The 24,592-nt window shown below is 37.9% G+C and overlaps 2 protein-coding genes across 2 annotated transcripts in view; one reads left to right on the forward strand and one right to left on the reverse strand.

Moving 5' to 3' along the window:
* CDH23 (cadherin related 23) overlaps positions 1–24,592 on the reverse strand; it is a 1,210,211-nt gene that overhangs the window by 338,076 nt on the left and 847,543 nt on the right. The gene's annotated exons all lie outside the window — the stretch shown is intronic.
* Positions 4,547–23,014, forward strand: C9H10orf105 (chromosome 9 C10orf105 homolog). The gene is made up of 2 exons (XM_053692024.1): positions 4,547–4,631; positions 22,578–23,014. The coding sequence occupies exon 2, from the start codon at positions 22,583–22,585 to the stop codon at positions 23,012–23,014; it is 432 nt and encodes a 143-aa protein (XP_053547999.1). The 5' UTR covers positions 4,547–4,631; positions 22,578–22,582.

Genomic DNA, 24,592 nt, shown 5'->3' on the forward strand with positions numbered 1-24,592 from the left:
CAAGCAGGGGCTAAAGAGGTCCATCATCGGGCTAAAGAGGTCCATCATCCGGCTGAAGTCTTGATCCAAGCGGGGCTGAAGAGATCCATCATCTGGCTGAAGTCTTCTATCAAGCGGCATCTTCAATCTTCTTTCTTCCGGATCCATCTTCATCCCGCCGACGCGGAACATCCATCCTGGCCGACGACTTCCCGACGAATGACGGTTCCTTTATATGACGTCATCCAAGATGGCGTCCCTCGAATTCCGATTGGCTGATAGGATTCTATCAGCCAATCGGAATTAAGGTAGGAAAGTTCTGATTGGCTGATGGAATCAGCCAATCAGATTCAAGTTCAATCCGATTGGCTGATCCAATCAGCGAATCAGATTGAGCTCGCATTCTATTGGCTGATCGGAACAGCCAATAGAATGCAAGCTCAATCTGATTGGCTGATTCCATCAGCCAATCAGAATTTTCCTATCTTAATTCCGATTGGCTGATAGAATCCTATCAGCCAATCAGAATTCGAGGGACGCCATCTTGGATGACGTCATTTAAAGGAACCGTCATTCGTCAGGAAGTCGTCGGCCAGGATGGATGTTCCGCGTCGGCGGGATGAAGATGGATCCGGAAGAAAGAAGATTGAAGATGCCGCTTGATAGAAGACTTCAGCCGGATGATGGATCTCTTCAGCCCCCGCTTGGATCAAGACTTCAGCCGGATGATGGATCTCTTCAGCCCCCGCTTTGATCAAGACTTCAGCCGGATGATGGACCTCTTCAGCCCGATGATGGACCTCTTCAGCCACCGCTTGGGCTTGGATGAAGATTTCAGAGCCTCTTCTGGACGGATCGGTGATACCCGGCGTGGTGGGAGATCTTCAGGGGCTTAGTGTTAGGTTTATTTAAGGGGGGGTTTGGGTTAGATTAGGGGTATGTGGGTGGTGGGTTGTAATGTTGCGGGGGGTGTATTGTATGTTTTTTTTACAGGCAAAAGAGCAGAATTCTTTGGGGCATGCCCCGCAAAAGGCCCTTTTAAGGGCTGGTAAGGTAAAAGAGCTTTTCTATTTTTAGAATAGGGTAGGGCATTTTTTTATTTTGGGGGGCTTTGTTATTTTATTAGGGGGCTTAGAGTAGGTGTAATTAGCTTAAAATTGTTGTAATATTTTTATAATGTTTGTAAATTATTTTTTTATTTTTTGTAACATAGTTCTTTTTTTATTTTTTGTACTTTAATTAGTTTATTTAATTGTATTTATTTGTAGGTATTTGTATGTAATTCATTTATTGATAGTGTAGTGTTAGGTTTAATTGTAGATAATTGTAGGTATTTTATTTAATTAATTTATTGATAGTGTAGTGTTAGGTTTAATTGTAACTTAGGTTAGGATTTATTTTACAGGTAATTTTGTAATTATTTTAACTAGGTAACTATTAAATAGTTATTAACTATTTAATAGCTATTGTACCTGGTTAAAATAAATACAAAGTTACCTGTAAAATAAATATTAATCCTAAAATAGCTGCAATATAATTATAATTTATATTGTAGCTATATTAGGGTTTATTTTACAGGTAAGTGTTTAGCTTTAAATAGGAATAATTTATTTAATAAGAGTTAATTTATTTCGTTAAATAAAAATTATATTTAATTTAGGGGGGTGTTAGTGTTAGGGTTAGACTTAGCTTTAGGGGTTAATAAATTTATTAGAGTAGCGGTGAGGTCCGGTCGGCAGATTAGGGGTTAATAATTGTAGTTAGGTGTCAGTGATGTTAGGGAGGGCAGATTAGGGGTTAATACTATTTATTATAGGGTTATTGAGGCAGGAGTGAGGCGGATTAGGGGTTAATAACTTTATTATAGTAGCGGTGAGGTCCGGTCGGCAGATTAGGGGTTAATAATTGTAGGTAGGTGGCGGTGACGTTGGGGCAAGCAGATTAGGGGTTAATAAATATAATATAGGGGTCAGCGGTGTTAGGGGCAGCAGATTAGGGGTACATAGGGATAACGTAGGTGGCGGTGGTGTACAGAGTGGCAGATTAGGGGTTAAAAAAATATGCAGGGGTCAGCTCAAACGGCCCCATTGTTTCCTATGGGGATATCGTGCACGAGCACGTTTTTGAAGCTGGCCGCGTCCATAAGCACCGCTGGTATTTAGAGTTGCAGTGGTGGTAAATTATGCTATACGCTCCCTTTTTGGAGCCTAACGCAGCCCTTCTGTGAACTCTAAATACCAGCGGTATTTAAAAGGTGCGGGGGAAAAAAAGCACGCGTAGCTAACGCACCCCTTTGGCCGCAGAACTCTAAATCTAGCGGTATGTGTTTAAACCCTGCAAAGGGGCTGAACACATAGTTAACTTCTGCTCTCAAGCTGCAATGCAGAACTGGGAGCTAGCTGAGCATATATGGTGAGTCAGTTATAATAGACATATATGTGTTGCCACCAATCACAAGCTAGCTTCATGTAGTGCATTGATGGTCCTGAGCCTATTTAGGTATGTTTTTCAACAAAGGATATTAAGAGAATAAGGTAAATTGAATAATACAAGTCAATTAAAAAGTCTCTTAAAATTCCATTCTCTGTCTCACCCATGAAAGTTGTATTTGACTTAGAGACACTGCTTGGGGAGGGCAGGAGATACACTGATAAAAAAGAGAGAGTGCAGGGCAAGGAGACAGGAGAGAAATGTGTTGTGCGAGGGAGAAGCGGGAAGCAATAGTAGGCTACCCCGATAAGGGTAACACAGCTTTAATAAGAGGCTATATGGGTACAGTCTAATCACTAATAGACAGTTCTGAAGCATGTCTGGATAATACATTAGTTAGTATATCACTGAAATGCAGCCAATAACAAAAAATATACAACACTACACTATACATGTAGTAAAACAAATAGCAATGTACTTAACCCTTTGAGTGTTAAGCACTTTCCCAACTGGGCGCTAAGCTTTTTTAAGTTTTTTTTTTTTTAATGAACTTTTTTTTTTTTTTTCAGATCCCCAAGACACGTCACCGCGCGTTACGTCACCGCTCATAACGTGAAGTCCCGGTGATGACTGTCACTATGCAGGCCCGATCGCCGGGGTAGAGCGGGTGGGGCCCCCCCAGATCTCCCTCAAGGTGGGAAACTCTGCGACGGCTCTGAGCCGTCGTTAGCACTCAAGGGAGGAACCCAAAACCCAGAATGTTTCTTTCATGATTCAGATAGAGCAGCAATTTCATACAACTTTCTAATTTAATTCTATTATCAAATTTTCTTCATTCTCTTGGTATCGTTTGTGGAAAAGCTGATACATAAGCACAGGAGTGTGCACGTGTGTGGAGCACTATATGACAGCACTTCTGCAAGAATGTTATCCATTTGCAATAACACTAGGTAGCAGCACTATTTCCTGCAATTTAGTGCACCAGATGCTACCTAGGTATCTCTTCAACACAGAATGTCATGGGAACGAAGCAAATTTGATAATAGAAATAAATTGGAAACTTTTAAAATCTGTTAAGCTCTGTCTGAATCACAAAATTAAATGTTTGGAGTTCATAGCTCTTTAAATTATTTTTTCCCCTTTTCCTGTAATTTAAATTTAGAAATTGTGAGTTTAAAACCTCTATATTCCACATATGTTGCTCACTTTATAACTATAACACATTGCTTTATGGTCACTAAAACGTTACACATATTGTTCAATATTTAAACAACTAACATTAAAAATACATCAGCATATTGTTCTCAGGCTATGCTTTGCTTTGACAACATCATTATTGTAGCATTTATATTGAGCTTAATGCCCACTTACAGGATCTGAAAAGCCCAAATGTTAAAGACCAGAAATCTGGTTCAAGCATGTGTTGTGCATCTGGTAAAACTTATACAAACACTAACACAAAACTAACATGCATAACCCATACTGCTTTATGATTGGTTGATAAAGATAACTATCACTGTATTGGTTAAAAAGGAAAAGCCTCCACAGGACAGAAAATTAAAAAAAAAAGTATTTTATTCAGCATATGAGCATCCACTAAAATAAATAATTACAGTGACACATATTGAGGAATGCGACTAAAAATTTTTAAAATGTTCTTTAATCCGGTAATACAAATCCTCATGGCTTTAGACTAACCTGAAAAGCAAAATAAAATAAGCCAGAAAAGGAAATTTACTTTGAGAAAGTGAAAGAAAAAAATGTTCTTTATAGAAAAGTCCCCCCCTTCTGCTTCCCCTAAGCCTATCTCAGTTAGAGCAACCTGAAGTCTGACATTCACCAAACACAATCCAGCTACTGGACTGAACCATACAAACATTCTGCAGGGGGGATACAATTTTGGAAAGTGCATATTATATGATAACAAGCCAGGAGAGTGCATTAAAACAAATGAATTTATAACTCAAATGAACCACTGTGCTTATCTCAAAACTTGTCCCAGTCCAGCGTAGGTATTAATAGATATGGGAGTTTAAGGTATCTGTATCTTGTTAAAAGAAAAACTTTGTGTTTTCTCTCCTCTTTGTCTCCAGTGCCCACTCACCCCTCCCTTATTCTGCCCTGTATCTCCCCATCCCCCCAGTAAAGGGCACTAAAGAGGCTACCAGCATAGAACAGGCCATGGGACCCCCTAGCATCGGATGAAAACTCCCCAATATCAGGTACCCACCAGCACAATATAGATATTAGCCCTATAAAATCTATAAGTATTAGTACCAACTACAGAAAATATATTTAACCCCTTGTGTGCTATAACAGATTAAACACATTTCTACACAATGCTTCGCCGTTGTCTGTGGCATCCAAAAGGTTACTATGATCCAGATTGAGTAAAAGTTTAAATTGAATTGGGAAAGCCCCAAACTATGAATTACAGCAAATGTTTATAGAGTCTTTATAGAGTCTTTATAAATTGGGGATTGATTTTATTAGAGGGACGTATGATGAAGTAGTTAGAATTTTGTATGGATCCCTAGTGTCTGGGATTTGGCAACTTCTGCCTTACAGAGATGGAGGAGAGATTATGTGAAAGGTATCTGACACCTGTTTAGAGTTTAATTGCAGGCGTCAGAAACAGGCCCAATCACAAGTCGGCGTTATCTCCTGTTGATAAGTGTATCTGTGGTTAAAGGGACACAAGTGATTGACAGACATTTGTGCACAGATTGGATACAAGTGTAACAACAACATACTGCCCCTATAGAACCATGTAGCAGCCCTGCAGACTCAACCACCTTCTCTTATGTAATAGGGTTAAAATAACTAAAGAGAACTGGAAGATTTGGTGAACTTGGTGATGCTGTAAGGCTTAAACAGAAGCTTTAATAGTGATAAACACCACAGCGCAGGGACACAGTGATATACATAACATTTTTTTTTCTTTTGATATTTTAGGACTGAAATCTGGGGTCTTGCAGAAGAAATTGGGTATTATATTATTCATATACAGATATCTGACATAAATGTAGTGATGAATAATTAACCCCTTAATGACCACAGCACTTTTCCATTTTCTGTCCGTTTGGGACCAAGGCTATTTTTACATTTTTGAGGTGTTTGTGTTTAGCTGTAATTTTCCTCTTACTCATTTACTGTACCCACACATATTATATACCGCTTTTCTCGCCATTAAATGGACTTTCTAAAGATACCATTATTTTCATCATATCTTATAATTTACTATAAAAAAAATTATAAAATATGAGGAAAAAATGAAAAAAAACACACTTTTTCTAACTTTGACCCCCCAAAATCTGTTACACATCTACAACCACAAAAAAACACCTATGCTAAATAGTTTCTAAATTTTGTCCTGAATTTAGAAATACCCAATGTTTACATGTTCTTTGCTTTTTTTGTAAACTATAGGGCCATAAATACAAGTAGCACTTTGCTATTTCCAAACCATTTCTTTTCAAAATTAGCGCTAATTACATTAGAACACTGATATCTTTCAGGAATCTCTGAATATCCATTGACATGTACATATTTTTTTTTAGTAGACAACCCAAAGTATTGATCTAGGCCCATTTTGGTATATTTCATGCCACCATTTCACCGCCAAATGCAATCAAATACAAAAAATCGTTCACTTTTCACAAATTTTTTCACAAACTTTTGGTTTCCAACTTAAATTATTTACAAACAGCTTGTGCAATTATGGCATAAATTGTTGTAAATTCTTATCTGGGATCCCCTTTGTTCAGAAATAGCAGACATATATGACTTTGGCGTTGTTTTTTGGTAATTAGAAGGCCGCTAAATGCCACTGCGCGCCACACATGTATTATGCCCAGCAGTGAAGGGGTTAATTAGGGAGCATGTAGGGAGCTTTTTGGGATAGTTTTAGCTTTAGTGTAGTGTAGTAGACAACCCCAAGTATTGATCTAGGCCAATTTTGGTATATTTTATGCCACCATTTCACCGCCAAATGCGATCAAATTAAAAAAAAAGTTAAATTTTTCTCAATTTTAGGTTTCTCACTGAAATTATTTACAAACAGCTTGTGCAATTATGGCACAAATGGTTGTAAATGCTTCTCTGGGATCCCCTTTGTTCAGAAATAGCAGACATATATGGCTTTGGCATTGCTTTTTGGTAATTAGAAGGCCTCTAAATGCCGCTGCGCATCACACGTGTATTATGGCTAGCAGTGAAGGGGTTAATTATGTAGCTTGTAGGGAGCTTGCAGGGGTTAATTTTATCTTTAGTGTAGAGCTCAGCCTCCCACCTGAAACATCAGACCCCCTGATCCCTCCCAAACAGTTCTCTTCCCTCCCCCACCCCAGAATTGTCCCCGCCATCTTAAGTACTGGCAGAAACTCTGCCAGTACTAAAATAAAAGGTATTTGGCCCTTTTTAAAAAAAAGAAAAAAAAAAAGCATATTTACATATGCTGATGTGTATGATCCCCCCTTAGACCCCAACCTCACTGATCCCCCACCTAACAGCTCTCTAACCCTTCCCCTCTGCCTTAATGGGCGCCATCTTGGGTACTGGCAGCTGTCTGGCAGTACCCAGTTTTGCAAAAAATGTGCCTTTTTATTAAAAAAAAAAGCCCTTTTCTGTAGTGTAGCTTTCCCCCCCACCAAGACCAACCCCCCACCCCTTCCAGATCCCTTAGATTATATTTTTAAAGTTTAAACTTTCTTTTTTTTTTTTTACTTTTTACTTTATGTTTTTCTGTAGTGTAGCGGTTCCCACCCGCTCCCGCCCCGTGCACGCGCCCGCCCACCAACCCCCGTGCACGCGCGCGCTCCCGTGCACGCCCCCGTGGGTCCCGCCCCCGATCCCGCCCCCCTCCACTCCATACAGAGCATCGATGGCCGCCCACCCGCCTCCCACGTAAGCTCCCACCCACCAACGATACCGGCCATCGATGTCCGGTGCAGAGAGGGCCACAGAGTGGCTCTCTCTACATCGGATGGCCAAGGGGGGTTATTGCAGGATGCCTCCAGCTGCTTTCCAGACCAAGGACGTACGCCACACGTCCTCGGTCATTAAGTGTATTTTTTTTGAGGACGTGTGGCGTACGTCCTTGGTCGTTAAGGGGTTAATAACACTAGACTGTTATGCAGAAACACATGCAGTCCTTAAAGGGACAGTCAAGTCCAAAAAAAACGTTCATGATTTAAATAGGGCATGCAATTTTAAACAACTTCCCATTTTACTTTTATCACCAATTTTGCTTTGTTCTCTTGGTATTCTTTGTTGAAAGCTAAACCTAGGAGGGTCATATGCTAATTTCTTAGACCTTGAAGACTGCCTCTAATCTGAATACATTTTGACCACTAGAGGGCATTAGTTCACATGTTTCATATAGATCAGTCATTTTTAACCTTTTTTTTGCCGTGGCACACTTTTTTACATTAAAAAATCCTGTGGCACACCACCATCCTAAAAATTTTAAAAAAATCACACATTGTAGCCTAATACAGCATATATATATATACACATACACACAAACACACACATACTGTATGTATTGTGCTGTTATGCCATGCCTCCTACAAACTACCCCTGCACTGGGAGTAAAAAACAAGCAAAGTTTAAAAAATATGTCACACTGTTGTCAGTCTGCCGTGGCACACCTGAGGATCTCTCACGGCACACTAATGTGCCACGGCACACTGGTTGAAAAACACTGATATAGATAACATTGAGCTCATGCACGTAAAGTGACCTAGGAGTGAGCACTGATTGGCTAAACTGCATGTCTGTCAAAAAACTGAAATAAGGGGGCAGTCAGCAGAGGCTTAGATACAAGATAATTACAGAGGTAAAACGTGTATTATTATAACTGTGTTGGATATGCAAAACTGGGGAATGGGTAATAAAGGGATTATCTTTCTTTTTAAACAACAAAAAATCTGGTGTTGACTGTCCCTTTAATGTAATAAAACCTAATACCTGTCTAGTTTAGCTCTACATAAATTATATTTAGACTGTTCAACTTATAATTCATTTGGGATTAAGAGAAAGATGATATTGCTTAAAAACAAATGTAGACGTGCTTTGGTTTGCGGACAAATGTTAACGCTGACAGCAACATTCTGTATTCATCCTAAATACAATAAACAAGCGGTCTCTTTAATGACCTACTGCACAAACTAAATTTTGTTCATGTGTTTGAACCTTTTAATCTACAGATCAGGCTTTACATTTACAATATTCAGTATCCAAACACAATTTAGCAATGTAATTGACAGTTGATTGATTCTGTGTCAGCCAAGAAATACTTCACTTTTGTTCCTGTACTGCTGCTGGTTTGTAGCAGTAGTGCTATCTACTAATTTAAAGGGACATTAAACTGCTGGGTACAACTACAGTAGAAGAGTTACTACTCATCATGTTAGTGTTTACCTCTTGCACCTGCAGCTCTCTTTAAAGCTGTTCTCTCAATTTAACCCATTACAGAAGCCAGACCTCGCGTTCATGAGAGCGTGCTTCCATAGGCTCCAATGGGAGTCTCGTTTTTATGCCGATAGACACGGCAAAGAAATTAGCGCAGCAAAGGGGGTAAATCGTACAGCGATAGGCAGCAAATGTAAAATATATATGTAACTGAATATATAAATATATATACTATATATATATATATATATATATATACACACTCTGTTGTAGCTAAGATATAGGGTAGAGAGAAGATATAGATAGAAAATTAGGAGAAGGTAAAGACAATCTTACCCAGCACTCAGACAGTTCCTGCTAATTTAACTATTATATCACCATATAGATTCGAGGGTTAATTAGAACTGAACAGGTTAACAAATGTAAAAACCAAGTTAACACAAAAATTGCTTCTCATATACAAATTTATTTGCTGATGTTATTTATCATATTCTATCGGTATGAAAAACCTTGAGGATAACCTAATTGCACAACAGAATGTTACCACACTCTTATTCATTCTGATTAATTGTCCCAAAATGTTTAATTCCTTTTGGAGCTGGGGACCCCCAGAGTTGTTACAGTTGTGGCCATTTTCCTTATTTAAGGAGCTATGTTTGATACAATTTAACCATTCACGGCTGGATAATGCCTGCGTGTATGCAACATGTAGCAAAAAACAACAAGTCCTGTAAAGGTGTCGGAAGAAGCCCTTAGCCACAGAGGGTGAAACGCGCGTAGCTTGGCGTTTGTAGGTCGCTGTGAGGAAGATGCGACTATGAGGAGTCTCTTATAGCACAGTAAACGTTACTGTCCCACTGACAAGTGTTGATTTGGAGCCGCAACATTAAACGGAGGAACAAAGAAGCAACAAAATACATAACTATGGATTGGTGTGGTTACCGTATACAGCTGGTTGGTGATTCGCAGGGTGAAGGGGAGGAGGACATTCAAACCACTGAGTGAGTAATTCTGAGTAACCGTTTCCAGCGGAGGACCGCACGGTGAAAAGACATAACATTCGTAGTCTTGGTTGTACTATATACATCCCCTCTCTGGAATCAACCTAAGCTGGGACACTTTGCAAAGGAACTTAACACCTTTACAGGACTTGTTGTTTTTTGCTACATGTTGCATACACGCAGGCATTATCCAGCCGTGAATGGTTAAATTGTATCAAACATAGCTCCTTAAATAAGGAAAATGGCCACAACTGTAACAACTCTGGGGGTCCCCAGCTCCAAAAGGAATTAAACATTTTGGGACAATTAATCAGAATGAATAAGAGTGTGATAACATTCTGTTGTGCAATTAGGTTATCCTCAAGGTTTTTCATACCGAATATGATAAATAACATCAGCAAATAAATTTGTATATGAGAAGCAATTTTTGTGTTAACTTGGTTTTTACATTTGTTAACCTGTTCGGTTCTAGTTAACCCTCGAATCTATATGGTGATGTAATAGTTAAATTAGCAGGAACTGTCTGAGTGCTGGGTAAGATTGTCTTTACCTTCTCCTAATTTTCTATCTATATCTTCTCTCTATCCTATATCTTAGCTACAACAGAGTGTATTTAATTAATTACAATCTCCATGCACCTTCTTTCTGCCAAAAAGTTAAGAAAGGCAGGAACAAGAGGACATGCGATTCTAATATATCTTTAGTGCTGCTAGTTTTATAATTATATATATATATATGTGTGTGTGTGTGTGTGTTTATATGTGTATATACACATATTAACACATAAAAATATGTATATAAGCAAATACATATATATTAACAGTATAAACACAGTCCCCATAGACTAACACTCCACAGCCCCTCACTTTAACCCATAATAACAGCTTCATGCAGTTATTTAAAAAAAAAAAAAAGATGCTCAGAAATATATATATATATTTACAAATAAACTGTACACTTTATTTTGAGGGCAATTGGGAGCCCTTTTTTATTAACCAACATACTCAAAACACTAATTACTCAGAAAGGAAAACTTATACATGTGAAAATTACAGCTAATTTAAGGCAAAGTGCACACAAAAATAGAGTACTTTGATTTGTATTATGCTTAATATTCACATTTTTAAAACATGCAGGTCTCCATCCCTTTGTATGGGAAACCTCTCGCCGCTCGCAGGGACAAACCCTTTTTTTATAGAATACCACGAGTGTTGGAGTGGAAAAGCATGCCTAGACTTTCAAACTTTATAGATTTGTCTCTTTACAGAGAACAATTGGAAATTAACATTTTATTACTCATCTCAACTACCCCCCACTGGGAGTGTAATTTCTTCTGCTCACTCTGTTTTCACTGCTTTTTTAAAGCCTATATTTAAAGGGACAGTCTAGTCAAAAATAAACTTTCATGATTCAGATAGGGCTTGTAATTTTAAACAACTTTCCAGTTTACTTTTATCATCAATTTGCTTTGTTATCTTGGTATTCTTTGTTGAAAGTTAAACCTAGGTAGGCTCATAATAATTTCTTAGCCCTTGAAGGCTGCCTCTTATCTGAATGCATTTTGAAAATTTTCCACAACTAGAGGGTGTTAGTTCATGTGTGTCATATAGATAACATTGTGCTCATGCACGTGGAGTTACCTAGGAGTGAGCACTGATTGGCTAAAATGCAAGTCTGTCAAAAGAACTGAAATAAGGGGACAGTCTGCAGAGGCTTAGATACAAGGTAATCACAGAGGTAAAAAGTGTATTAATATAACACTATTAGTTATGCAAAGTTGGTGAATGGGTAATAAAGGGATTATCTATCTTTTTAAACAATAACATTTTTGGTGTAGACTGTCCCTTTAAGTATAGAAACTTTCATAATAGGTAGGGATATCATAGGCTAAATCAGATTTTTCAAATGTAAAAATAAAGGTAAATGAGCTATTTGCAAACAATTTAATACACTCCAGCAGGTAAAATGGATTGGATCAGTGAGAACAAATTAAAGGTAAGAAAAATTAAAGGTAAACTGACCTTTAAATTTCAAGATAGCTGCGCCCATTGTGAAGATACTGAGCCTCATTAACCAGCTTTTTGAAGGGTTAAAATAAAAGAATATTTTTGAAGAGAGAAAAAAATCAATAGTATGGTAAGTGGCAGCCATGTTACTGTAGCCAGCAGTTTAATGCACCGCTCCTCTGCTGCCATAATACATCCCCTATAGGAAATAACAGATTCATTTTTTTTCATTAAAGGGACATGAAACCCCAAATTTTTCTTTCATGATTCTGATAGAGAATACTATTTTAAACAACATTCTAATTTACTTCTATTATTTAAAGGGACATTATACACTCGTTTTTTCTTTGCATAAATGATTTGTAGATTATCTATTTATATAGCCCATAAAGTTTTTTTTTTTTTAATGCATAGTTTTGCTTATTTTTAAATAACATTGATGATTTTCAGACTCCTAACCAAGCCCCAAAGTTTTATGAGAATACCGTCAGATACCTACTCCAGCTTGCTCCTGTTTGTGCAAAGGGTCTTTTCATATGCAAAAGAAGGGGGAGGGAGGATCTTATTTGCCACTTGCAGTGGGCTTTCCAGCTACCTTTTCAACAGAGCTAAACTGAGAGCTTCTAAGTAAGTTTTTAAACAGTTTTATACAGGATTTTTATATCAGTATCTGTGCATCTTATTCTTTATAGTAGTGTCTATTACATACAGTTATATGAAAATGAGTGTATACTGTCCCTTCAATTCGGTTCATTCTTCAAATATCCTTTGTTGAAGAAATAGCAATGCACATGGGAGAGCCAATCACACAATGTATCTGTGCAGCCACCCAGAGGCGTAACTAGAAACCACAGGGCCCAGGTGCAAGAATCTAAGAAGCCCCCCCCCCCCCCACAAAAAGTGAATTTGATACATATCTCTTTTTTTTTTTTTACATTTAACACAGAAAAAAATGTGAATCAGATTACGTCTGCAAAAGGAGGTACCCTGTGCCCACAGTCTGTGAGATGGTCTGACCCCCTATTACTGTATATAGTGACACTGTTTAACCCACCAGTACTGTATATAGTGAGTCAGTGACAGAGTTTGTAATCTGCCGGTGAGATGGCTGGCCTGACCCTACTCACCCCAGTACTTTATAAAGTGACCACAGTAGTCTGTGACATGGTCCAGCCCCCTGTACTGTATAGACTGACAATGTTTACCCCCCGCTAGGGTTGCCACCTCAGCCATGTTTTCCTGGACACTTATGAGTTACACATGCTGCAGGGTGTGCAGGGAGGAACATGTATTGTGTTTCTGGACAGCACTATTCATATTCCTCCCTGCACACCCTGCAGCATGTGTAACTTATAAGTGTTCTGTATTTTAAGGGACCGGTGGCAACCCTACCCCCCGCCCCCCCCCATGCTGTAGTAACAAGGACTGTAATTTGCTGGTTCCACAAACATACACACACACATACATGCATAAATACACACACAGTCACATACATACACACATACATACATACATACACACACACACATACATGCATAAATACACACACAGTCACATACATACACACATACATACATACATACACACACATACATGCATAAATACACACACAGTCACATACATACATACACACATACATACACACACACATACATGCATAAATACACACACAGTCACACATACATACATACATACACACACATACATGCATACACACACACATACATGCATACATACATACACATACATGCATAAATACACACGCAGTCACATACATACATACACACATACATACATACATACATACATACACACATACATGCATAAATACACACACAGTCACATACATACACACATACATACATGCATAAATACACACACAGTCACATACATACACACACACATACATGCATAAATACACACACAGTCACATACATACATACATACACACACACATACATACATACATACATACACATACATGCATAAATACACACACAGTCACATACATACACACACACATACATGCATAAATACACACACAGTCACATACATACACACACACATACATGCATAAATACACACACAGTCACATACATACATACATACACATACATACATACATACATACACATACATGCATAAATACACACACAGTCACATACATACATACATACAAACATACATACATACACACAAATACATGCATAAATACACACACAGTCACATACATACATACATACACACACACACACACACACACACATGCATAAATACACACACAGTCACATACACACATACATACATACACACACACATACATGCATAAATACACACACACACACGTACATGCATAAAAATACACACACAGTCACATACATACATACACACACATAAACACCAATGGGTAAAACAGAAAGACTAACCCCTGTAGTCAGAGACACTAGTGAAGCATCATGTCACTCTCACATGATATCAGTGCAGGCAGTGGCAGGTCAACGTTTTTTTTTTTTTTAAGCTGGGCCCCCACCCAGTCGCAATTGCGACCTCTGCACCCCCTGTAGTTTCGCCCCTGCAGCCACCAATCAGCAGCTAGAATTAAGCAAATTAGATAATAGAAGTCAATTGGAAAGTTGTTTAAAATTGCATGCTCTTTCTTAATCATGAAAACAAAAAATTGGGTTTTATGTCCCTTTAACAAACTGATTTTGAGCATTCCTATGATCAAATATAGGAGAAAACCAAAGAGTTTTTTTTCAAATAGCCATTAATTCAGCAGAAACAAATGTTATATCTGTGCGCATATCTCGTTCTAACAACACATTACTACACTTAAAGACCACAATAATATTGCCCAGCCTATATGCAAAGAAATACAATTACCAAACCCCCAAATCTTAATATTTGAACCTATGACTCCTACACTAGATACGTAAGTGATTAATATGAGTAGTATAATACTGAGAGTTCTGCAGTTTTCCGTACACTGCTTACTTTATAAAAAAAGAAAAGAAGAATAGCTGGATCGATTGCAAGCTGCAGTAGTGATGAGTACGGAAGAAGAATTCCGTTTGTCATTCATTTTTACATTTTCTTTTCCCAAAACACATTGTTCTGTTCATCCACAGACAAATCAATGTTTTGATTTGTGCGTCCAAAATGTAACAAACCTAACTGCCCTGCACAGATCACACAGCCAAATGACAGATGACAGCTCTCTCAATTCACATATGATTCACTATTGAAATATTGGCACCAATCAAAATAGCACAGTTGAAGCAAAGCAATATTTTTTAACCCCTCAGCTTCTATAGAGTACTGCAAAGCATTGTATCCAGCTATGGTATTATGGTTCAGCTCTCTTTATTTGCCAATGGGGTAACTCTCACCCTGTAGGCTACTTTAATTGGTGCAATTTCAAATGCACTGAGATAAGAGGTGGCATTCAAAGGCTTAGAAATTATCATATAAGCCTACCTAGGTTTAACGTTCAACAAAGAATACCAAGAGAACAAAGCAAATTTGATGATAAAAGTAAATTGGAAAATAGTTTAAAAATGCATGCCCTATCTGAATAATGCAAGTTTTATTTTGACTAGACTGTCCCTTTAACAGGTGTGTGATCACTTCTTATCAAACTACAAAAACAGTCTATGCTCCAAAATAAAATACAACATGATTTGTCCTGCAAAAAACAAACATCTGCAATTCTTAAAACATGCTGCCTGCTTTAAAGGCACAGTCAACTCCAAATTACCTTGAATCTAAGCATCTTTTGACAGCCCCCTGATCACATGATTTATTTATTATCTATTGAGTTGCATTTTAGCCAATAAATGCTGTGTGGTGCACAAATCCACGGGAGAGAGCACAATGTTATCTATATGGCTCACATGAACTAGGACACACCTGTTGTAAAAAGCAAATAAGAAAGCATGTGATCAAATGCAGTCTGTAGTGGCCTACAAAAAGGGAGACATTTAGAGGTTTAAATGTTATAAAGTATATTAATCTAACAATGTTGGTTGTACAAAGATGGGAATGGGTATTAAAGGTGTTAGCTTTACAATACTTATTTGGGAAATTCCAAGTTCTTTTCTTATCTTGCAGGAATTTTAACCAGATGGATACAGTCTTTTCCCAGTATTTGTTTATCTCACTCCCCCAAGTTAATCCACTCCTCTTTTCCGCTGTCTTTTGCCTCTCATTGCACTGGAGCGCTCTCTGCCTTGTAATAATTAGTTTTTCTCTATCACTCTGAGCCTGGCAAACGTTTGATCTTATCTATCTGCTTGAAACTTTAACTAGACTCACTGAAAATTGAGAGCGCCCTCCAGTATTACAAACATTTCTAATTTCTATGTTATCTTATGAAGAATAATCACTAGAATGTGCAGTGATCTCATGCCTTAGTGAATAGGATCTAAAGAATAATCACTAGAATGTGCAGTGATCTCATGCCTTAGTGAATAGGATCTAAAGAATAATCACTAGAATGTGCAGTGATCTCATGCCTTAGTGAATAGGATCTAAAGAATAATACGTCTGGAGAGATTTTTGGAGTTGGGAGCCCTCTCTATTTTTAGTGAACAAAAACACGTTTGTCAGACAGCTCTGCCTTTTGCAATAATATTGGCCTTAACTGGTTGCCTATCTGTGAAGAGGATCTGTCATTGCTAGATACATAAACATAACATAAATATGATTATTATTACTGTAAAGAGATGACAAACTCTAACGCTAGATACATGAGTATGTAACACAATGACACTGAGTGATAATAAAACAGAAATAAAGAAACATAAACAGACTTCACTAAACAATATAAATTAATATAAAAGAAGAGTCCTGCTCCAAAGATCTTACACTAATTAGACAAACATAATTACACAGTCTCATAGATCTATAGAGCTAACATACTTAAATTGATAGGTGCCTAGTACAATGGTCACAGGCAGTAATTTGTTGGGTCTAGTACAATGGTTACTGGCAGTAATTGGTTGGGTCTAGTACAATGATCACAGGCAGTAATTGGTTGGGTCTATTACAATGGTTACTGGCAGTAATTGGTTGGGTCTAGTACAATGATCACAGGCAGTAATTGGTTGGGTCTAGTACAATGATCACAGGCAGTAATTGGTTGGGTCTAGTACAATGATCACAGGCAGTAATTGGTTGGGTCTAGTACAATGATCACAGGCATTAATTGGTTGGGTCTAGTACAATGATCACAGGCAGTAATTGGTTGGGTCTAGTACAATGATCACAGGCAGTAATTGGTTGGGTCTAGTACAATGATCACAGGCAGTAATTGGTTGGGTCTAGTACAATGATCACAGGCAGTAATTGGTTGGGTCTAGTACAATGGTTACTGGCAGTAATTGGTTGGGTCTAGTACAATAATCACAGGCAGTAATTGGTTGGGTCTAGTACAATGGTCACAGGCAGTAATTGGTTGGGTCTAGTACAATGATCACAGGCAGAAATTGGTTGGGTCTAGTACAATGGTTACTGGCAGTTATTGGTTGGGTCTAGTACAATGATCACAGGCAGTAATTGGTTGGGTCTAGTACAATGGTCACAGGCAGTAATTGGTTGGGTCTAGTACAATGATCACAGGCAGTAATTGGTTGGGTCTAGTACAATGGTCACTTGCAGTAATTGTTTGGGCCTCGTACAATGGTTACTGGCAGTAATTGGTCGGGTCTAGTACAATGGTCACAGGCAGCAATTGGTTGGGTCTAGTACAATGGTCACTGGCATTAATTGTTTGGCCCTAGTACAATGGTTACTGGCAGTAATTGGTTCGGTCTAGTACAATGTTCACAGACAGTAATTGGTTGGGTCTAGTACAATGGTCACTGGCAGTAATTGGTTGGGTCTAGTACAAGGTCACTGGCAGTAATTGGTTGGGTCTAGTACAATGGTCACTGGCAGTAATTGGTTGGGTCTAGTACAAGGTCACTGGCAGTAATTGATAGGGGTCTAGTACAAGGTCAAATACAGTAATTGGTTGGGTCTAGTACAATAGTCACAGGCAGTAATTGGTTGGGTTTAGTACAATGCTCACTGGCGGTAATTGATAGGGGTCTAGTACAATGTCCACTGGCAGTAATGGATAGGGGTCTAGTACAATGGTCACTGGCAGTAATTGGCTGGGTCTAATACAATGGTCACATACTTAAATTGATCGGTGCCTAGTACAATGTCCACAGGCAGTAATTGGTTGGCTCTAGTACAATGGTTACTGGCAGTAATTGATAGGGGTCTAGTACCATGGTTACTGGCAGTAATTGATAGGGGTCTAGTACCATGGTCACTGGCAGTAATTGTTTGGGTCTAGTACAATGGTAACTGGCAGTAATTGGTTGGGTCTAGTACAATGGTCTCTGGCAGTAATTGGTTGGGTCTAGTACAATGGTCACTGGCAGTAATTGGTTGGGTCTAATACAATGGTCACTGGCAGTAATTGTTTGGGCCTAGTATAATGGTTACTGGCAGTAATTGGTTCGGTTTAGTACAATGGTCACTGGCAGTAATTGGTTGGGTCTAGTACAATGGTCACTTGCAATAATTGTTTGGGCCTAGTACAATGGTTACTGGCAGTAATTGGTTGGGTCTAGTACAATGGTCACTGGCAGTAATTGGTTAGGTCTAGTACAATGGTCACTTGCAGTAATTGCTTGGGCCTAGTACAATGGTTACTGACAGTAATTGGTTGGGTCTAGTACAATGATCACAGGCAGTAATTGGTTGGGTCTAGTACAATGGTCAATGGCATTAATTGTTTGGGCCTAGTACAATGGTTACTGGCAGTAATTGGTTGGGTCTAGTACAATTATCAAAGGCAGTAATTGGTTGGGTCTAGTACAATGGTCACTGGCAGTAATTGGTTGTGGTCTAGTACAAGGTCAAATACAGTAATTGGTTGGGTCTAGTACAATAGTCACAGGCAGTAATTGGTTGGGTTTAGTACAATGCTCACTGGCGGTAATTGATAGGGGTCTAGTACAATGTCCACTGGCAGTAATGGATAGGGGTCTAGTACAATGGTCACTGGCAGTAATTGGCTGGGTCTAGTACAATGGTCACATACTTAAATTGATAGGTGCCTAATACAATGGTCACAGGCAGTAATTAGTTGGCTCTAGTACAATGATTACTGGCAGTAATTGATAGGGGTCTAGTACAATGGTCACTGGCAGTAATTGTTTGGGTCTAGTACAATGGTAACTGACAGTAATTGTTTGGGTCTAGTACAATGGTCATTAGCAGTAATTGATAGAGGTCAAGTACAATGGTCACTGGCAATAATTGGTTGGGTCTAGTACAATGGTGACTGGCAATAATTGGTTGGCTCTAGTACAATGGTCACTGGCAGTAATTGATAGGGGTCTAGTTCAATGGTCACTTGTAGTAATTGATAGGGGTCTAGTACAATGGTCACAGGCAGTAATTGGTTGGGTCTAGTACAATGTTCATAGGCAGTAATTGGTTGGGTCAAGTACAATGGTCACTGGCAGTAATTGGTTGGGTCTAGTACAATGGTCCCTGGCAGTAATTGGTTGGGTCTAGTACAATAGTCACAGGCAGTAATCAGTTGGGTCTAATACAATGGTCACTGGCAGTAACTGGTTGGGTCTAGTACAATGGTCACAGGCACTAATTGGTTGGGTCTAATACAATGGTCACTGGCAGTAATTAGTTGGGTCTAGTACAAAAGTCACAGGCAGTAATTGGTTGGGTCTAATACAATTGTCACAGGCAGTAATTGGTTGGGTCTAATACAATGGTCACTGGCAGTAATTGGTTGGGTCTAATACAATGGTAACTGGAAGTAATTGGCTGGGTCTAGTACAATGGTCACAGGCAGTAATTGGTTGGGTCTAATACAATGGTCACTGGCAGTAATTGGTTGGGTCTAATACAATGGTAACTGAAAGTAATTGGTTGGGTCTAGTATAATGGTAACTGGAAGTAATTGGTTGGGTCTAGTACAATGGTCTCTGGCAGTAATTGGTTGGGTCTAGTACAATGGTCACTGGCAGTAATTGGTTGGGTCTAATACAATGGTCACTGGCAGTAATTGGTTGGGTCTAGTACAATGGTTACTGGCAGTATTTGGTTGGGTCTAGTACAATGATCACTGTTAAGTATACATGGGATAAGCATCAGTAATAGGACACAAAAATATTAACATAAATGTCTGCAGGCAAAGTTAACAAGGCTCAACTAATTGTGAAAATAAACAAACAGATTTTAACTAAACAAATCACCTCTATCTGATCAAGGTTTATTGAAAAAAGTAAATAGGCGCTCCCCACTACTGCACAAGTACAGCTCATTTACATCTAACTCTTGTAGTTATTTAAATTATGTTTTTTAATTTAATTAAAGGGATGGTAAACTCCATATCAATAGATTATAGTATTATTGTTAGATAACATTCGATTTACACACTCAATTTCATGTAATGCAATGTATGTAAAATCACTTTCAAATCGTTATATAATAACTCTGTCTAATGACGTCTATCTCCAGCCCCCTGTGACATCATATTGTTTGTTTATATTATTCTACCAATCAGTAAGCCTGCCATGCTTACTTCTATGCAACACGATTTACGCAAGCACAGTCTTGCATTCTTCTAAGAATACACCAATCCAATCAGGCGTGTTTCAATGCGATTACGATTTTGCGCGTTCATGTATTTTGAACGCATGCACTGTTTCTATGATTTTACACATGGCACGCAGAAGTAAACATTGAATCGTGTATTAGTGTCAAACGATTCATTGTTTACTTGGAACAGTGCCAGTAAGTATATAGCTGCACTTTATTTCACTATGGATTTTAATCTCCCAAATTTAGCAAAAAATGTTTGTCATAGAAAACACGATAATATTATTTTCATTGTATTGCATCAATATTTTTTTCAAACAATTGATCTAATATCCTTATTTCAGACAAATTATAAGCAAAAGCAATAAACTATAAATACAACTTACATTATTTGGTGTTGATGGGATTCAATAACGCTAGAGGCAATTTACAAAATGAATCTATATAATGAACAGACTTTGCTTAAAATTTTAAATTTATATTGATATAAAAATGAAATAATTGAAATTTATTAAAAATTTACAAATTAAAAAAAGGAATAATTGCAGTGTGGGCGACGGTTAGGATTAATTGTAACAAGGGGAGGAAGTAATTAGGAATAATTGCAGTTGGTGGGGATGCTCGTTTTAGAAGGGACCGATTGCTTGCACTCTCTCTGAAGTCAAACTTTTCCTTCAGACTGAAACAAGTAAACATTGAATCTCGTGACTCAATGTTTACTTGGTATACGTCATTTGCTCCAATACGCATGCGTTAAAAATGTCAGTGTTGGGAGCGCGCAAATTGTCTGATGTGCAGAGAGGGTGGAGACTAGGTAAGCATCCAGTTTATTCAGGCAACTAAATAAGAGGGGCGGTTCGATGCGGTGCAACAAAAGTTTGTCAATATCAATAAATTTTAATAAAAATACATATAAACATTTTGAAATTATAATGCGGTTTAATATATATAGTACTAAATAATCGAAATCTGTAACTTAGCAATAATGGAGTTTACTATCACTTTAAATTAATTTATCTACTTTATTATTAATTTAGCTTTCTTTTGCTGTAAGCATTTCTTCCTCTTGTGTAAATATTCTGCTTGTCCCCATGCTACCTAGAGGACACAAAAGGCACGTTTTTCAACCTGACTCAGCAGCTACATACTACAATGCATTGCTTAGAGCAGTGCACACACTTATTTCCAGCTTAATTAATTTCCCTTTAAGCATGTTGCAAACTGAGTTACTAGCATACTACACAGTGATTGTTTGGCACAGGGACTCATTTATAGCTAGCATTTATTTGCACCAATAAGAGATATAAGGCAAGCGTAGTCACCAGGATTCATCAGCAGAGTTTCAACAGAACGCTGTGATGCTAGCAGTGCACTATTCTGTTTCTCCCTTAAAACAACAAGATGACTGCCTGTGTGCCTCCCAGAAGGAGTAAGAAATCAAAACACAGCCCAGTGTCAGCCAAGTTTATTCGGGCATTAGCACAATGTTATCTATATAGCCGACACAAAAACTAGCACTCCCCTGATGTGAAAAGCTAAAACAAAAGCATGTGATAAGAAGCTGTCTGTAATGACTTAGAAACAGGCAGAAATGTAGAGGTTTAAATGTTATAAAGTATATTAATATAACAGTGTTGGTTGTACAAAGCTGGGGAATGGGCAGTAAAGGCGTTATCTATCTTTTTAAATAATTTTGGTGTTGACTGTCCCTTTAATTGCTGATATATAACATACATATTTATATATAATGACTGGAAGGGTTATTTAAATAAGGATGTTATTTGGAAAGTTATTTACAGTTTCCAAGAACACAGAAGTATTTTTTTTTCTATTTAATGCAGATAGAAACTGAAAACGATGCGAAATGATTGTCAGAACAGTTTATGAGATTGGCGACTGTTCAGTTTATTTCTTGTCTCATAAATGTTACTGTTTAATATACCCAAACAAATCTGTTTATTTTATCTTTCTTAATCCTATTTCTGTGCTGCAGGTGATTTGAAATAATGTTTAGAAAATCTATTGCAACTCAAACAAATCCCTTTATTTGCTATGCTGCACAGCAATTTGTAGCAATGCATATACAAAAGTAATGTAAAATGACATAAATTTGTCTTTATTACAGAAACAATGAGTTCCGAAGACGCAGCGAAGATCACAAATGACACAGTTGTGGGCACTGGTGTTTTTTCCTTTTATAATACAACCATGGAAAGCGTTCCGCTGAATGTTACAGACATCGCTTCAGAAGTTACAGACCCTTTGCCTATTATAATCTCACTTGTCTGCATTTTCTTGCTACTAGCCACCTGCCTTATATTTGTGACACTTTGTAAGCCTGCGGCATTGGACCAGTCTCTATATGGTCCACGGGAATGCATGCCGTACCATGTAGAGGACGCCACAGAACCACAATTGAGGCTATGGAAAAGGTTGGGCTCTTTAAGACAATCGATTCGAAGTTTCAGAAGGAATCGTCCCATCTCCCTGCGCCAAAGCACTTGCCCGAGAAGACCAACAACCACACAAGACGGGTCTTTCATGGAATCCACCAAAATGTGATTTTTCTCTATATTTTTATAGGGACAGTATAGTAAACAGGAAGTCAATATGTTTGTTACTAGCAAATTTCTCATCTGTAACAGTTTATTGGGATTCTTTACCTGTAATATTGATCTCATATTTTCAAAATCTAGTTACTTTGACAGACTTTAATAAAAATGTCTGCAAACTGTTAAAGGGACATTAAAAAATGTATCATAAATCAGCAACTAAGCACCATATTGCAAAATAAGTTGCTGAATACAATCTATTGTTCTAATGATCTGCACTTTAATAGTGGCATATGAGTCATTTTTATGTTAATGCAATCACTGTCAGTCATTTCAGTTGTTCATCCCAACATTATTTTCTCATTCATTAAAATGTCCTAATACTTAAAGGGACATTAAACAGTGCTCCTTCAGTAAAAACAAATATGTTAAGTCAAAGTAAAATGAAAAAATCAGCAAAAAATTGACTTGTTTTCTAGCATAATTCTCAGTCTGCCCTACCCATTGTGATATGGGAGCTGACATCTTTGAAGCTTAGGTTACATTCTGACTGATCTGGGCATGAGCAAGTCTGACTCCCTGTTATCTAGTCTATTCAATAACCAGCCTACAAGTTCTATGACATTCCTACAGAAGCCCCTCCTCCTTGTAAGGCTGTGATAGGAAATAATGGACACTGCACAAATGTAGGGAAAAGAAGAAATAAAAGGGAAAATCCATTTAAAGGGACATCATAAACTTTCATGATTCAGATAGGGCATGTAATTTTAAACAATTTTCCAATTTACTTTTATCACCAATTTTGCTTTTTTCTCTTGGTATTCTTAGTTGAAAGCTTAACCTAGGAGGTTCATATGCTAATTTCTTAGACCTTGAAGGCCACCTCTTTTCGGAATGCATTTTAACAGTTTTTCACCACTAGAGGGTGTTAGTTCACGTATTTCATATAGATAACACTGTGCTCGTGCACGTGAAGTTATCTGGGAGCAGGCACTGATTGGCTAGACTGCAAGTCTGTCAAAAGAACTGGAAAAAAGGGGCAGTTTGCAGAGGCTTAGATACAAGATAATCACAGAGGTTAAAAGTATATTAATATAACTGTGTTGGTTATGCAAAACTGGGGAATGGGTAATAAAAGGATTATCTATCTTTTAAAACAATAAAAATTCTGGTGTAGACTGTCCCTTTAAATAGATGAATAATACATACAGCAATTATTTCTATTAAGTATAAGGCACAACTAAGTGCTTTTTTTTATTACAACAATGAAACAGACTGTTCCCTTTAACATGTGCCGGTTCTGTTTGTCTGATCACAATCTAATATCTCTATACTGAATGGGCCATTTATCACTTACCAAATTCATCAGTAACAAGAACTTGGTTAGCTTTATACAACACTTTCTAACTATACGGAGCACCCCAAAAGTTTTTAAATGTGAAACTGGTTTTGCATATGGGCAAAGTATACTGACATTACCCAACGCCATACTGGCTGCAACATATGCCAAAGTTTTCTGATATATCAAAGTTAAACATTTAATAATAAGCGCTTTTACACTAATAAAAATTAGCAAAATCGATAACCT

This window comes from Bombina bombina, chromosome 9, assembly GCF_027579735.1.
Source record: "Bombina bombina isolate aBomBom1 chromosome 9, aBomBom1.pri, whole genome shotgun sequence".
In the NCBI taxonomy this organism is placed as follows: domain Eukaryota; kingdom Metazoa; phylum Chordata; class Amphibia; order Anura; family Bombinatoridae; genus Bombina; species Bombina bombina.